This window comes from Lissotriton vulgaris, chromosome 6, assembly GCF_964263255.1.
Source record: "Lissotriton vulgaris chromosome 6, aLisVul1.2, whole genome shotgun sequence".
Classification (NCBI taxonomy): domain Eukaryota; kingdom Metazoa; phylum Chordata; class Amphibia; order Caudata; family Salamandridae; genus Lissotriton; species Lissotriton vulgaris.
Window position 1 is genome coordinate 812,420,867 of NC_141694.1, and position 16,972 is coordinate 812,437,838.

General features: G+C 47.7%; 1 protein-coding gene across 1 annotated transcript in view; it reads right to left on the reverse strand.

Annotated features, from left to right (window-relative positions):
• Nucleotides 1-16,972, reverse strand: part of MTR (5-methyltetrahydrofolate-homocysteine methyltransferase) — a 585,842-nt gene that overhangs the window by 366,244 nt on the left and 202,626 nt on the right. The window contains exons 11-12 of the mRNA XM_086926839.1: nt 16,891-16,958; nt 6,785-6,864 (exon numbers count right to left, since the gene is read on the reverse strand). Coding sequence (XP_086782965.1) covers nt 6,785-6,864; nt 16,891-16,958 — 148 coding nt within the window. The remainder of the gene's footprint in view (nt 1-6,784; nt 6,865-16,890; nt 16,959-16,972) is intronic.

The following is a 16,972-nucleotide window of genomic DNA, read 5'->3' on the forward strand; positions in this document are numbered from 1 at the left end:
AATATAATACAGAATTAGAATGCAGTATTTTTTAAATGTGAAAAGGCAGGGCATTTATTTCCCCTTTATAATATTAGTATCACATCAAAGGGAAGTATTAGCTTAAGATTATTGTAGGAAATCTGCTTTTCTGCGTGTTCACCCCAGGTTTTTTTTTTTTGATAATCAACTTTATTGGCATTTCGGAAGCAACAAAGAAAAGTCATTGACGGCAGCTCAGCAATTATTAGACACAGGTAAAAACATTCACCAGCATACAGAAACGGGTGAGCAATGTTTCAATCCGGCAGCACAAACTTTTCGATGGAGCAAGACACAGCATAAATATCAGCGCTCATGGTGGCAGAAGTTTAAACCATTTCCCCCAAATGCTGGTAAATCGTTCTAGCGCACCCTGAGCTTCGCAAAGGGCCTCCTACTGGACCCCGCACCAGTCCACCCCCCTCCTCCAGCCCTTAACCGTTGGTGCAGGTTCTCGGAGCCAATGACGAGCAATATCGCGCTTGGCCACAGCCAACGCCGTCCCCAGCAGGCACTTGTCCGATCTATTGCCATCAAGGCCATCCAATACCCCTAGGAGCAGCCGAAGTGGGTCATGAGGGACCTCCCAACCCAAGGCCCGTGTTAACTCCTCCACCCCCCTCCAGAACCTCTCCAGTCCCGGGCATATCCAGACTATGAGGAAAAAATCAGCCGGGGAACATCCGCCTCAAGGGCAGTCTGGGGTGGCTCTCAAGCGGGCTCGATGGAGCCTCTCTGGGGTGAGGTAGGACGTGTGTAGGTAGTATATCTCTACAAGCCTTAACTTGGAGGACGTCGTCAGGGTGCGTGGGGCCATCAAGGGGTCTCTCCAATCGGCCTCTTCCAGGGGTCCCACCCATCCCTCCCATCGGGCACGCAAGCGATCAAGGGACGCAAGGCTGTTGTTGATTAGGGCACGATAGATTCGGGACACTCCCCCCCCCCCCCCCCCCCCCCCTCCACAGGTCTCCCATCATTACCTGGGCTTCTAATGGGTTACATTCTGGGAGGGTAGTTGGTGCAGGGAGGTGCGCGTGGAGGGCGTGTCTCAGCTGGAGGAAATGTTGGGTATGTGAGAGGGCGTCACGTTGCTGTACACCCCAGATTTTTTACCTTTTTATTTACCTAAATTTTATTGGACTTCAACACTGTGCACTTTCATCCTTGTTAAATAAGAGTAAAGTGTCTATGGTCCCACTTTAAACAAGTTAAAATAGGATTAACCCTGATTGGCGCAAATATGTTTCTTATAAGGCCATAGGATTTGGTGCAGAAATACACCCCTGGCATGGAAAATAAAATGACACCTGTGAACTGTAGCACCTATTGCGCCATCCAGAACAGTGTCAAGGAAAATATGGCTTTCAGATCTACCCTGTGTGGCCTGACAGCAGCAGTTTGAACCCTGCTGCACAGAACTGTCAAAGCGACTCTTTTTACAGGTAGGAAAACCAGATTGTAAGTTTTTAATAAGTCACTACTAAGCACACCTTGCTGCCCACAAGGTACGATGCATAATATTAAAGAGCGGACCAAGTGTGACATTGGAAATAGAATGGTTCCCCAGTGACTAGGCCCAAAACAACACTTTTACTGGTCAGGCTGTAATTATATATGTTAATGTTTAAGAGTTTACCTTTACCATATACAGACTCCACTCAAATACTTATCTATACATTTATTAATAGTCTAATCTCATCTATAACTTTTGATCTGTAACAGCTAAAGAGTCCATTAAAATACTTACTTTTATACTTTTTTTAAAAAAATCCAATCTAATGGTGAAGTTGGATTTTTATTTAATATATTGGAAATATAACTTTTAGAAAGTTAACATTACCCTGCCTGAAGCTGCTGGGGGCTAACTGACATTAGCTCTCCAGCCACTGCTGAGCCTGTTCTGGGCCTGATAGAGGTGTGAAAACTACTCCCAGAGCAGAGACAATGCCCTGCATGTGTGTGTTGGGGACAAGAGGGAGGTGTTTTCTTGCCCTTGCAGGAAGACCAGTTATGGTCAACCCAGGAACTTCAATAACTTCAAACAAGCATAGAGTGTCTTTTTCTCCATTGCCAGGTTAGTACCAAACCTAGTGCGTGGAAGGTTACCCCAAGAACCAGTTTCAAGTGATCACAGAAGAGAGAAATCTTCAATACTCTGGCCATACCTCTATATGGACACACAAGCTCTGCACAGTGGGAGAAAGGTTTCCCCATCTTGAATTTTGAGAGTGAGAGGCACTGTGACATTGTTTGCACATGGTCAGGTCTAAACTGGGGTGGCATGGTGAGCAAAAGAATAAGGGATTTAACCCAGATCTCCTGACTGTGGGTGAATGTTTTGATTTGTTCTGCATTCCGTCCACCAATTGTGTGTCTGTTGTTTGCACTAGAGCATGTTTAACCAATTGGTTAGGGAATGCTCAGGAATCATCCCCACACCCTAGTCTGTACAAGGCACAATTTGGTATCTCCAGGCATCAGCCTTAGAACACTTTTTGGATCTGTGGAAGATCAGAAAAGGACTGGACCAGTTGTCAGTGACCTGAAAGACTGAGCCTGCTCCCTCTTGTACCCAAGCACAAAGAAGTGGACTCCGATGGTAAATTGGCTGACCCAGAGTGTCGCTACAGTACACAGTTCAGTTCAGTTCATGAAGCTTTATTCGGTACAAATGAATGACCATGAAAGCACAGATAAAACAGTGAATACATCATGATTGAAAAAGATAAAATACAGAGTTTTAAAAAAATCCATAAATGTAATACATCAAAAAGTCATATTTTTCCTGGAATAAATGCATTTGTTTAAAAACGTTGCAGTATAAAAACAAATATCTGCTGATTGTAAATTTAAAATAAGGCCCATGGCTTCCTTAACTGTACGTACACCATATTTGTTAAGCATAGGTTTCAAAAACATAGTACGCTGTTCCCTGTACAGTTCACAGAACAAAAGAAAGTGCTGAGTGCTTTGGGTAGATATCGAGTCACACATGCATGGTCCTGTCGGATGTTTCTTAATCTGGGGATGGGCCACTAAATAATGTGCCATCCTGAACCGCAACCTTGTAAGTACAAATTTGTGTGACTGTCTAGTTACCATCAGAAGATATAATGGAAACATTTCTCCTGTAACAAATGAATTATAAAACAGTACAGTAGATAATGATCCAGAGACTAGTTTACGCTTTCTATCTGCAAATCCAAGAAAGGTATTTTTCATATCAGACTTAGTAATATTGGATACTGCAGATGGGTCGTTAACAATATTAACACCATAGATTTCCGAAAAACAGACAACAACATATTTGATCCATGGGATCGCCAAAAAGTTGTCCATTAAAAGGCAATCCTCAATGACAGATCTGTTAAAGGCCTTCTCTTCCTTAAGCCAGATGGAGCGCCAGACCATCAAAGGTCCGAAGGATAACAAATCGCCTAAAAAGTGGATATTAAGCTCTTGATGGATCAATTCATTGGAGGTTGAGACAGGTAGGCATAGAAGCTTTTTAAAAAAATAATTTTCTTCAATTTGCAAGCTATCATGCCGGCTATAGCCCCATATGCCTGCTCCATATAGTGCAATAGACACACACCTTGCCTGATAAATTTTAAGCATGTCTGAGGTGCGCCTCTCCCCCACTTTCGAGGCAAATCTAAAAACACCATAAGCATTCTTGGCCATTTTATTCCGGATATTGGTGAATTCACTGGACCATTTCCTGTCATTTGCAAAGGTAATTCCCAGATAACAAAATTTGTCCACATGTTGGACTTTTTCCTTATCAATAAAAAAGGCATTTGGACACTTCCTTTTTTTTCCGCAGGTCATTGTTACAGTTTTCCCTTTGTTAATCACCAGTTTCCTTTCTTTAATAAAGGCTGAGAAACTATCCATTAGGCGCTGTAATCCTATCGGCGTTCTTGATAGTAAAACAGCGTCATCAGCATATAATAACACTGGGATAGGGTCGCCGTGGATCTGAGGGGCATCTGCCCCAACCTTCTTTAAAACTTTATCAATCCCGTTAATAAATAAAATGAAAAGAAGTGGGGCCAAGACGCAGCCCTGTCTAATTCCCCGCTTGACCTCAAAGTTCGGGGTACATTCCCCCCCTTTACCAAAACGAACGCAAGTCTGTAGGTTGTCATATAATCTAGCCAAAAAGAATACTATACCCTCTGGGGCACCTAGATTGAGCAGGGTGGTCCACAAGGTGGGATGGTCCACTAGATCGAAAGCACTGCTCAGATCCGCGAAGCAGAGGTATAGGGAGCCCTGTTTGGCCTCAGTGTACTTCCCGATCAGCAGATCCAAATTGATGCACTGATCGAGAGTACCCCTACCCCTTCTGAAGCCATATTGGCTATTAGCCAGAATACCCTCCTGCTCAGCCCATTCCTCCAATCTTACTAACATGACCCGGCTCATAATTTTGACCGACGAGTCAAGGAGGGATATAGGGCGATAGTTTTTGGCCTCTGACCTGCTGCCTTTTTTATAAATGGGTACAATAATTGATTGTCCCCAGGTAACAGGTACATCACTACAGACAGCAGCATTAAAAACAGATGCTAACAGGGGTCCCCATAATTTGGGTTCAGTCTTATAGACATCGATGGGTACCCCGTCGGGGCCCTGCGCCTTGCCTCCTTTACTAAGTGTAATGCAATATTCTACTTCCTTGGGAGTGATGTCAAGAGGCACCACATCCCACCCCTTGGGCTCCACCGCTACTGTTCTATTTGTATCAAAGATGTTGGAAAAATGAGTTATCCACCCCTCACTAGACACGGTGGAGGTTAGTTCTGGGGTATCGTCCGCTTTAAGAAATGGGGAATTAATTGTTGCCCAGAACAGGGTGGTATTCGATGTTTCAGCAGCTAAATTTAGTGAATCCCATGCCTGCAATTGGAGTTCCGTCTTCGTCTCAGTAAGGGCGCATTTATATTCCAGTCTTGATTTAGCAAATAAAACAGGATCCCTAGGTTTAACCGATAATGCCGACTTCAAGGAAGTTAAAGAGACTGTACAGTTATGGCTAAACCATCCTGGATTCTTCCTCGATAGAGTTTTGGCTTTCCCGGTAAATTTCCTACTAATAGCTAAGTTAATACTATTAAAACACAGCAGTACCTTCTCATGGTCATTAACATTTGCTAAAATTGAGTCAATTTCTGCAAAGCTCCCCTTAATAATACAGCTAGATAAATCCCCTGCTTTATCCCCTGACCATCTCAGTCTAACACCATTAGTCCTACGGGGTTCCAAATTAGAAACAGTAGGTCCCACTATAACTGGCTTATCTGCCCAGAAAGAAGTTTCTATTGTAATACAATTATGATCACTGGTATTACAGACAACTATTTTTGGGGTGGCGCAACAAGAAAATACATTGGAGGATATAATCACATGATCAATGACCGAGCCACCTAGACCGCTCTTAAATGTAGGGACAGTTAGACCATGTTCATCTTTACAGGGTTCAAGAATTTCCAAATCATTACAGCTCATTAATTTGTGCAGTTCATCTCCGTAGCTGCCATGGCTAAAATGCGGAGCATCCCAGCCATCGTTAGTTGTAACCCCGCAAATCCCCAATGTTGAATGTTCACATAACTTAGTATTGAAGTCACCAACCCAAATGAAGTCGAAAACAACCTTAGAATCTGAGCATAAATTTTCAAGGGCAACAGCTAAATCGAGGACCACTTTGGACCTGGTATTGTCAAAAATATTATTATAATAGTTGATCAATATAATGTTTCGAGCACCAGTCTCGACAAGCCAAAGGATCACAAAAAGCTGCAAGAAGCCTTTTTCCTGAAGTAACCAGCTGACCATTAGCAACTGGAGCTCTTCTTTGCTGTTAGCCTATACCAGGCAACCCGAGATTCTGTAATTGAGGCCCCCGATGTCCTGGGGGTCTTACAAGCGACTCACGTGGTTTTTTGGATACCAAAAGAAAGTCTGAAAACATTTGAAAATGTTCCTCCAGGCCCTCAGCCGGTCCTGCTGGGAAATGTATCCGACCAGCTGTTACATGGCATCGGACTGAATTTCAGCTTCATCCCGGTCAAGGTTCCTATCATTAAGTCCATCCTGTGTTGGGATTTAGAAATTTTACAACTAAAAATCCAGAGAGCGTTGGTGATATGTGGGACGTAGAAATTTTTAAAAACCTTCGAACGTCCATACTTTTTGCCGGGACCAATTCACTTGTTTCCGACCAGGGCACCATTGCGGTCTAGGTCCCAGCCTACTGCTCCCATAGACTATTATTGGGGCTTTGTGCTTTTTTGGGATTATTTCTACTTAACAACTTTCAAAATTCATATCTAAAGTTTCCGTTATTGGATTTTTGTTCTTTTCATGTCATTTTGTTTATTAAATCTTATTGAATTTCTCTAATCAGCTTGGGATTTGAATTGTTTGGTGTTTTGACTTTATCACTGTTTTGGTATACTGCATAAATACTTTACACATCGTCCTAAATTAAGCCTGTTTGCTCTGTGCCATTGCTACCAGGGGGTTGAGCGCAGGTTAATTTAGTGACTTTTAGGGTTCAACCTGACAAGAAGTGCTATCATTCATTTCGGTGGGCAGTTGCTGACCCCTAAATAATATTCCGCTTCCTTACAAGTATCCACCCAGGTCAAACCTATTCCAGACACATACGAGATATGTGCATTTATTATATATAGTCAAAACTATATTTAGTGCTTTGTGCAGTCCAACTCTCAAAATAATGTCTTACAAGTACCTGATAACAACATGTATCCATCAAAAACAGATGAGGGAGGAATTCTTGGTTTGCAGGTTTTCACAGCATTTGCTATTTCCCTGAAAGAAGTGAAAATTAACATATTTTAGTGAAGTCAGCATAATCTTATAGTCGGACACAGATCTTAAAAGAAATCTAAGGCCTAACTGGAGAACTATATGGCCTAAAAAAGCTCAATTCAAGTGAAAATGTATATTAGGTATCGGTGTACTCAAGTTTGGATAACTTTATTAAGCACATAAGCTGAAAGGATAGATCTACTAATCCCTTTTCAATACTAGGGAAATTGCAAACATATAATACTGACAGCAGTGGTCAACTGGTAGGCATGCTTTTGGGAAAAATTGCACTAGAAATTGAACATTGTAGCAGAATGCATATGGCACTAAAGCAAGCATTCACCTCCAACTGTACAGATTACTCTGGTTTTACTGTAGTGTACCACAGAATTAGAATCTTCAAACCTGCCGTGATTTACAGAATTCTGACTCTTTGTGTGGCTATCTAGGAGACAGTTGGTTTCAAGATATGAAGGCAGAAGCTGTGCATTAGACTGTCTGTATGTTTCTGTGGCGGCGATCAGGGATGACTAATGTACGTGCTAAGTTCTTCCAAAAATTCTGCTTGTGATGCTGCTATTCAACGCATTTTCCACCCCCTATACCTCCTATACCTTCTGTGAGCCCTTCTCTCATCTTTCTGCTTCACTGAGGGATGGCCTTTGGATCTGATATATTCAGGGACTATTCTAAATATTAAGTTGCACAATATTAATACGATATTGTCAGGTCACTCTCTAATTAAAGCCAACTCAACTCGGATTCTACCTCGACCTGGATAACTACATGTTAAATTCCGACATGTACTCACTCAGATTCCTAAGCACCCCAATGACTATGCAGTAACTCACAAAGGATTCACATCACCATGTTAGGACTCCAATGAGTGCTTCTTTTCTGCCTATTTGCAACACAATTCAGTCACTGGCTGGTCAGTCCCTTCCAACTATTGCCCCCACCCCTTGCCTCTCAGCTACCCTTCTTCTAAAATATACTTACACTGTTGTTGTCAACTATCTCACACTGCAATGATGGGGCATGGCCAGCCTGGCAACATGGCAGACGTACCTAGATAGTGCTACGTACCTTGCTGCCCACTTATCCGGCATATATCTCCTGGTAGTTGATACCGGAACCTGGATGCCAGTGAGCGCGCTGAGACTGGGGAGAGCCATATCGAGCAGTTTGACCGGCGGGTTGCGGAGTATTGCTGCTGACAAGCGCTCGACCCTGCTGGCAGACGGGCCGCGAGCGGACATTTTGTGCACGGGACTGGCACACTGCTGAACGCAGTCAGTCCTATAATGGCGGCGGAATCCAGAAGCAGGTGAGCCTTGGCGGCAGGAGTGCTCCCTCAACTCTGACATCCTAGTGCCCAGCTGCGGAGCCCCTCAGGCCACAGCAGCAAGTGAGGGGGTGAAGTTGTGCACAAGAGGGCGCCTGTGCAGGGCAGACAAGGCTGGGTGAAGGGGACAGACCCCCGTGTTGGCGGGGGGACGGCCGGGCACTTGAGCACTACAGAGGAGGCAGCAGGCTTTCGACCCGTCCGCCCACTGTAATAATAGATGCAGACTACAGGTACGCCACCCGCACATCCAGGAGCTGCGGGCTGGGTGGGGCCAGCGACTATATGGCGTAGACAGTGTGTGGACCTCTAGGTGCAGCTGTGGGAAAAGGTTGGTGTCCCCTGGGGTCCTGCATGACGGGATGAGGTGAGGCCTCAAGAGCTGTGAAGGCCTGAAAGACCCAGGTGGCTTCTGGAGTAGCCTACAGGCACAGGGAGCTTCCACCCCTGACTTTTGGAGATTCGTTGCCCCACTGTGGCATCCCCTGTGCTCCTGCTGGTGTGTGGAGGCTGGGGGCTGAGAAGAGATGATGCATGCTTACCCGCATTGGGGGCATTGTAGGCGGAATGTGACTTGCACGCCTGGTGTTGGAATGTGACGTGCCCAGAGTTACGGGCTCAGTGGCTGTGGTGTCGCGCCTCTGTTCGCGCTTATCCCCTGTCAGACAATGCTACAGACACCACATGTGTGGACCCTGGTACTGCGGCTGAGTGCAGCGGGTTGAGGTGCAGCGAGAAGATTGCCCAGGGCTGAGGCGGCCGCTGTGAGGGAGAGGCTTGGAATTGCTCGGGGGCCCCACAGGGCGGTGAGGAACTTGGCAGGTACCACCGCACGGTCATTGGGAGCAGATTGTTATGAGGATTACTCTGGGGACAATCCTCTGACAGGTTATAGACGACCTCGTGGGAGCCTGTGAAGGCACAGAGGAGCAGAGACGAGTGTCAAGCGGAGCAGTTGGACCCCGTGTGATCACATGAGGAGCTGCTGACCTTACAATGGTGTGGCAGCGCGACGGGAGAAGTAGCGGTGGGACTCGATTAGGTTTGAAGGCTACCGGTGCAGCCCCGGACGGAAGGGGGTATTTAGAACGAGCAGGCGGTGCATGACTAGAGGGACATAAGTATGAGACATTACCCAAAGGAGGCTGTAGTAGTGCCTCGCTTTTTCCCTCACCAGGACGCTTCTGATGTTGTACCGCTGCCTGCTGGTTGCCTGATATTGGCTAGGTCTCCCTGATCTGTGACGCGTACACCACTGGCACTGGGTGCGCCACCACTACTGATAGGCGGGACCTATTCGTCTGCTGGTGGGCTGCACTGGCAAAAGAGATACACGGGCCCCAGGGTACAGTGTTTCTGTCACGACACACCGGAGGCGTGGAGAGAGTAGCCAGCAAATGCCCACAGCGCAGCAACTGGTGATGGGCCGGATACGGGCCAAGATACAGCAAGGACACTTGAGGGCTGCCAGCCTTGATCCTGTGCAGGGTACTGCGGAAGAGATGCCGGACCCAGCGTCCGCAGCAGCCCTAGCGGCCAAAATGGACTCTGTCCTCGTGGCGGTGGAGCGAATTGGTGCAGCACTGGACCACACTAGGACCTCACTGGAGACCAGAATTGACAAAGTCACCTCGGACTTCACTTTGCTTCATGCAGATCACCGGAAGCTCGCTGATTGAGTGGCCAAACACGAGCAAACCCTGAAGGAGCTCCAGCCCGTGATGCAAAATCATGGGCCGCTCTACAGGACTTGATAGACCTTGTCCACATACTGGAAGATCAGGCAGAGGATGCGGAAGGAAGCCCCCACAGCAATAATATTTGTGTGGTGGGCCTTCCGGAAGGCGAGGAAGGTAGGAACCTGGAGCAATTCACGGAACGCTGGCTGCGAGATCTGCTTCCCCAGGGAACCTTGTTTAAGCAGTTTGTAGTGGAGCGGGCTCACCGTATCCCGGCACAGAAGCCGCAACCTGGAGTCAGACCACGTCCCTTCATATTCAAACTGCTCATCTACAGGGACAGGGATGCGGTGCTTCAGGAAACTCGGAAAATGGACCCTCTTCAGGTGAGCGGCAGTACAGTTATGTTTTTCCCAACCTACACTGCTCTTGTGCAGCAGCGTAGGAACAACTACACCGCGGTGAAACATCAGCTCCGCGCCCTGGAGCTCCCCTATTCGCTGCTGTTCCCTGCCCGGCTACGAGTGGTCACAAAGGATGGGGCCGCTTCTTTGACTCCCCTGAGGAGGCATGGGACTGGCTGGAGGAGTCGGGATTGTGGTCCGACGTGCGGCCCTCGGGCCCGGATGGCGACAATCTATCAAGCAGGAGAGTGCGGCGGCGGCGACGGAGGGGGCAACTGAAGACGGCCAGCGCAGGGGCCTCGGCTCCTAACTTAAATAACATGAGGAAGGAACGACGAGACGTGCGGGAGGCAGTTACGACCCTTGGATCCCCACAACCTCGTGAACGGACTGACTGTTACAGACAAGCTCTGTTGGTGTCCAGCGGCTCCTCGTCACCATCCATAGTACTCTCTGAGGAGCCTGGTGTGCCAGTGATCACCACGCAAACGGCTGACGGCATCATTGGATGAAATGAGGGACTGCTGCACTTCAATGCAGACTAGTCACGCAAGTAGAATGCTATTTACTGTACTGTATAATCTGGCTGGTACACTGGAGGGGGTAGGTTCAGTTAGGTTGCGCGTCACACGTCCCTCACATTGAGCTGCTGCCTGGGTGGGATACCTGTCGTTGAACAAACTTGGCTCTACTAAAAGTTCCTGTACATAAAGTCTGGATTCGCATACTAACCAGCTGCTGGCCCCCGAGCCCTTTCTGTAGCTCAGATAGTTGGCACACTAAAACGCATTTGTAACAAAGGGGAAGGGTATAACATACCATCACTAGCAAGCAACCCCCATAGGTAACACATTGCCTTAGTTCAGGATTTGAACAGTTTGGACGGCCATTACGAAATGACTGCCCCAGATGTTCAGTTGTTTACGGTTAGTTTTCTGTTGTTCTATCCGATGCAGCAGTTCGACACACTCTTTCAGTCCCTGAGCCCCCGTGCCCCGCGAGATGCCCCTCCTGAGGCCTCGCCCTTAGTATACATATTGATCATTACAAGCAGGAATGGCGAGGGCTAATATAATCACATGGAATATACGTGGTATGTACACGCCTAGGCGCCGTTACTCCATCTATGCTTATTTACAGCGACACTCGGCTGCAATTGCACTGCTGCAAGAAACACACACGACTCAGCCAGAAATAGATAGGCTGCATAGGCGCTGGAGAGGGCACATTTATGGCACTACATACTCGGCGCATGCGAGGGGTACACTCATTTGGATAAGGGGAGGTACCCCATTTGTTTGCGAGGACACTGTGGCAGACCCTGATGGCCGATACACCTTAGTGAAGGGGACACTTAATGGACAGCGGGTACTCTTAGGCTCTATATATGCCCCAAACACAGACCAAGCCTTGTTCCTAGTGCGACTATCTGTAATACTGGCACCCTACGCTGTGCTGCCCTGGCTGTTGGGAGGGGACTTCAATGTGGTCATTGACGTGCACATGGACAGATCCTTCCCGTCCTTTCGGTCAATGGCTGCAACCTCCAATGCGCAGGCACTTGCAAACTGGTTGACATACTGGGCAGTACAGGGTATATGGCGTATATTGTATCCTACAGACCGCATTTACTCCTATTTTTCTGCAGCTCATGGTTTACATGTGAGGTTGGATCGGGTGGTGGGGTCCTAGGCTCTGGTCCCCTTGGTTGAGGTAGCGGAATACCTAGGTAGGACGCACTCCGATCATAATCCCTTACGGCTCAGACTGAATTGGGATCCCCCCCCGCCCATACCCACCTGGCGCCCCAGCCTGCTGCACTGGAGGACCCAGAATTCTGTGCGTCACTGGGATCAGCTGTCCTGGAATATTTTGAGCACAACGAGGGGATGGCGAGCTCCGCACTAGTGGAGTGGGACGCTCACTAAGTAGCTGTTAGGGGGCACTGTCTTGGGGCCACGTGGAATCTGCACAAGCAACTATCCTTGATGCTCACGAAACTAGAAATGCAGCTGCTCCAATACGAAAGAGACGGAGAGGGTGGGGGTGGACAGTCAGGATGATTAGAAGACCTTAGGACACAGCATGCAGACCTTATGGAGAAATTGCCCTGCCATAACTACGCTGCTCACACAGCTCGCACATACGCCAAAGCAGACAGGGCAGGCCGACTTCTGGCCTGGCTGTTGAAACAGGAGAGTACGCATGCACCAATCGAGGCACTACGCTCGCCAGAGGGCTCCCTGGTCTACACGCAAAGGGAGATACACAGGGTGTTGACGGAACATTACACACGACTGTACCAATTCAGGTGGCGATGCTCCGAATCTGACCTGGAAAGATTTTTTGCTTCGATTCAGCTACCGGCTGCCTCAAGGACACATCAGGAGGTCCTTAATGGTCGCCTTACGTTGGAGGAAATCGAGGAGTCGATTGGGTTCATGGCGTCCGGGAAGACGCCTGGTCTGGATGGCCTGCCCGCTGAGTACTACAAAGCTTACCGGGACATTCTGACACAGTGTCTACACACCATCTACTCCACGGCCTTGAGGGTTTCCATCGTCCATGCGGGAGGCTTACCTGGTGTCTCTTCTCAAGCCACGCAGAGATCCCGAAAGCCCGGGGTCATACAGGCCCTTGGCGCTCCTGATGGTGGATTACAAAATTTTCGCTAAGCTGCTCGCGGAACGCCTGACACCGCTTTTTCCCTGAATTAGTCCATACTGACCAAAACTGTTCGTGCCCAAGCGCAGTACGTCATTGAATCTGCTGAGGTTCTTTCGGGTTGCGGCAGACAGCAGGAAGGAGTGGCCCAGGGCGGGGTGCCTGGTGTTAGATCTTGAGAAGGCATTTGACTGCTTGGAGTGGAGCTATCTGGCAGGGGTGTTGTCACGCAATGTTTTAGACTGGGGGTTTCTACAAATGGTGAGCCTGTTATACCGCAATCCAACAGTCTGGGTGCAGTTAGGACCATACATTTCCGATAGCATCCCGATATGTAGGGCAACTAGGCAGGGGTACCCACTATCGCCCCTCCTGTTCACGCTGGCAATCGAGCCTTTGGCAGTGGCCCTGCGAACAGCATTAGGTGTGGGAATACCTCTGTGAGACGCAACACATCAGGTCTCGCTGTATGCGGATGACCTTTTGGTCTTTGTGAGGGTTGTGGGGGCTATTCCGGCTCGGCTAGAAGACATCTCCCGTGACTTTGCTGCTCTCTCTGGACTCCGGGTGAACGCCAGTCAATCCTGTTTATATGCGTTCGGAGAGGACATTCAGGACCCAGGCTATGTCTTGGCTGGTGCGCGAGTGCAGTGGAAGGCAGACACGTTCCGTTATTTGGGAATCCAGATCTACCGTCAACCGGCTGACCTCTTTGACGGTAAAGGTCATGCGGTGATGGTCATCAAGTCACAAATGAACTTCTGGAAGACGCTACCGCTCCCGCTCACAGTCACAGGTAGGGTAGTGATATCTACAATGGTGATCCTTCCGCACCTCCTATATTACTTTGTCAATCTCCCACTGTATGTCCTGGCGGCCTTTTTCAACAAGCTCGCTATACTCCTCAGAGACTTCCTTTGGGGTAATGCGCGCCATAGGATAGCGCAAGCGAAGTTATACTTGCCCACAGATCAGGGGGGCCTAGCTGCACCTTGCTTTGAGCACTACTATTTAGCGGCTCAACTGCAGTGGATAGCTTGATGGCTCGCAGACAAGGGCCGAGAAGATACGGTGACCACAGCCCCTCCCTTCTCTTTGGATTCCATTACGGGGCTCTTTCACCCGCTGCCAAATTAGCCACACCGGCTCCCCTTCTCCTAGCGGTGGCCTACAAATGCTTCTGCTGCTGCCTGTACGTTACTAGAGACCTAGTTCCTTATGCGCCTGCCATACCACTAGTGGGCTCTCCCAGTGGGCCTGGGGTGCTCACGTCCCAGGAGCTTCTGGAGTTGCATGAAGCAGACATACAGAATCTGGGAGATTTGTATCGGGATGACATGCTTCTGCCATTTGAATCGCTTACCAAAGAGCAGGGGCTACCACAGGGCCACTTCTTAACAAAGCGCTCTTTGATCACCACACTGGCCTCTAGATGGGGAGACATGTCGGAGGAGCCGAGACAACACCTCACCATACAAAACCTACATGTAATGGGTCGGGCCGACACTTAATCCTGTGGTTCGCGGCATCCCTTTGCACGCAAGCGGCGATAAAATTAGACTCACTTAGATGCGGTGGGCAGCTGGAGGACAGGGATGGGAAAAGATATTGGAGAACCCTGAGAGAATTTACAGAAATATGCCGTTCCGGCAAATTCAATTATTCATAGTTCACAGGGCATACCTCACCCCTGAAAAGATCAATAGGTACTTTCACCGTGCGGATGCAGCCTATCCCGTTGTGTGGAGGTGGGGGCTGGCCTGGTGCACATGCTGTGGGGCTGTCACACATTACACACCTACTGGCGGGCTATTAGTGAGGCATTGGGCGCATGTACAAGTCGCAATATATAGTTCGAATGGCCTACCTACTTACTGCACCAATTCAGTAGGACCCAGTCCACAAAAGTCACTTCTCGCTTCCTCGACCTGGGGCTAATCGTTGCCAAGCACCTCTTAACGAAGAGATGGAAGTCGCAATCCCCACCACACATTAGGGCATGGACGTATTCCATCATTGCATTGGCTAAGGCAGAAGGAATTGCCATCATACAGGAGGAAACACTGGGCTTGCGTAAGAAGCCTATAGCAGCGCAATGGGAGGGTTTGCTCCAAAGCCTTATGCACATGGAAGGGGGCAACTCAAAGCAGCGGCCGCAAGTTGGGGGAGACCCCCCTGCAACTTGAGGAGGGCGATTTGTTGGGGGCACCCTCATCCCATCCCACAGGTAAATTATATTATCTACCGGCTGAGTAGTAATGCAATTGTGTGTTGGCTGATGTAGCAGCTTTGCGGAGAGATGTGAGAAGGGGAGTAAGGGATGGGGCGGAGAGGGGGCGACAGGTGTAGTTACAAAGGGGGGAGGGAGAGGGGACTCAGTGCAAAGTGAAAATGGGTAATTAGAAGTCGATTTCAGCTGCTGTGGTTGGTTGTTTTTTTTTAGTAACTGTTTGTTTCTATATAACATCTGTGCATTCACACACAGTGTATGAACTGTAAAACTCTGCATAATCTGTTACCGAATCCACATTATGACGGCATTGTGGACTTTACCTCTGCTGAAGCGACGAATATGTTGTGGTCCTGCTGGAACTGTGACTAAAGGGTCATCAAAATACATGGTGGCCACCTCAAGATAATTTGTGAGCACTGTGCGTCACTGCCTGCAGACTCTAATTGTGGTGGTAATGAAACGCGGGATATTATCTTACAAACACTTGAACAGTTATGGGAAAAAATAATAAAACAGATTTAAACAATAAAACTATCTCACACTGCAATATCTCCAACCACCACATCCTTAAAGCTTTTCAGTCTGTCTCTGCGAACTTCACTAAAAAGAAACAGCTATCACCTGTGCAAAGCTTTATTGTCAAGGTCCAGCACAATCGACTGTCCACTATCCTTAGTCTACTCAGCCTCTCAGTGGCATGCTTATGTTTACATCAACGACACAGGCAATATTGCACCTGCTTTAGATTTTCATTATCTATATGCAGATCACATTTTTACCTCATTGGCATCCTTTTCCCCTGACCTCCAGTCTCACATCTCTAACTACCTAACCAACCCCAAAAATATGAAAGATCTGCCTCCACCTACTATTCCATGGAGCTAAGGCTCTAATCAATGCTTCTGTCATAAGCAAGTGCCACAGGAACAGTCACTTTAGTGACACTGCCTCCAATGTTTAAGGTCACTAACTTGCTATATGTACCCTCTTCAATAGCTACATTCACTCATCTCCTCACATAAAAACACCAGATTGACAGGCTGTCTGCCAAAAATTCAGACCTGTACAATTTGTTGAAACTAGTATATTAGGTAATTCGCTGGGCAGCCCATATACAACTCACAGATATCCCCTCATGCTAATTATCTGCAATGAACCTGATTCTGACAAATGATCTGTGCTTTCAACCCATCAAACCCCTCTGTGGAGTATCAAAATTGATTTCATGTGAACAGACTCTGTCCTTTCCCCATTCAAGATCGATCTGGAGAACCACACCCCTGGGACAGTACTGACAACTTGATCTCCATCACTGAGAAATCCGAACCAGCCTTAACTACCAAGTTCCTCAATCCAACTGATCCAGGGGCACATAAATGTATACAGTGTATACATTTGTCAGTTTGAAAGATGGCTCCTATTTAAACGTACCTATCAGTTTTGCTGCGTATGGCCTTTCTGGTAGACAATCAACACACTGAATTCATATTATTTTGGAGAACTACAGTCATCTTCAAGGTATCACCAAGTATGACCAGCACCAACACTCAAAATAAGGAAATATACTTGTAGGTATAATGCAGCCTTCTATCCCCTAATTGACATGAAACACATTTTCGGTTCATTATTTGTCAAGTAGTTCTACAGCCTGAGTTGTCACAATGTTCAAGAACCTTTCCTTTAACACAGTAGTTTGTTTACCTTATATGTGCAGGAGTAGTTCCACAGCAGCCCCCAACAATGTTTACTAAACCATCCAAAGCAAAGTCCTGAAGACAGGAAG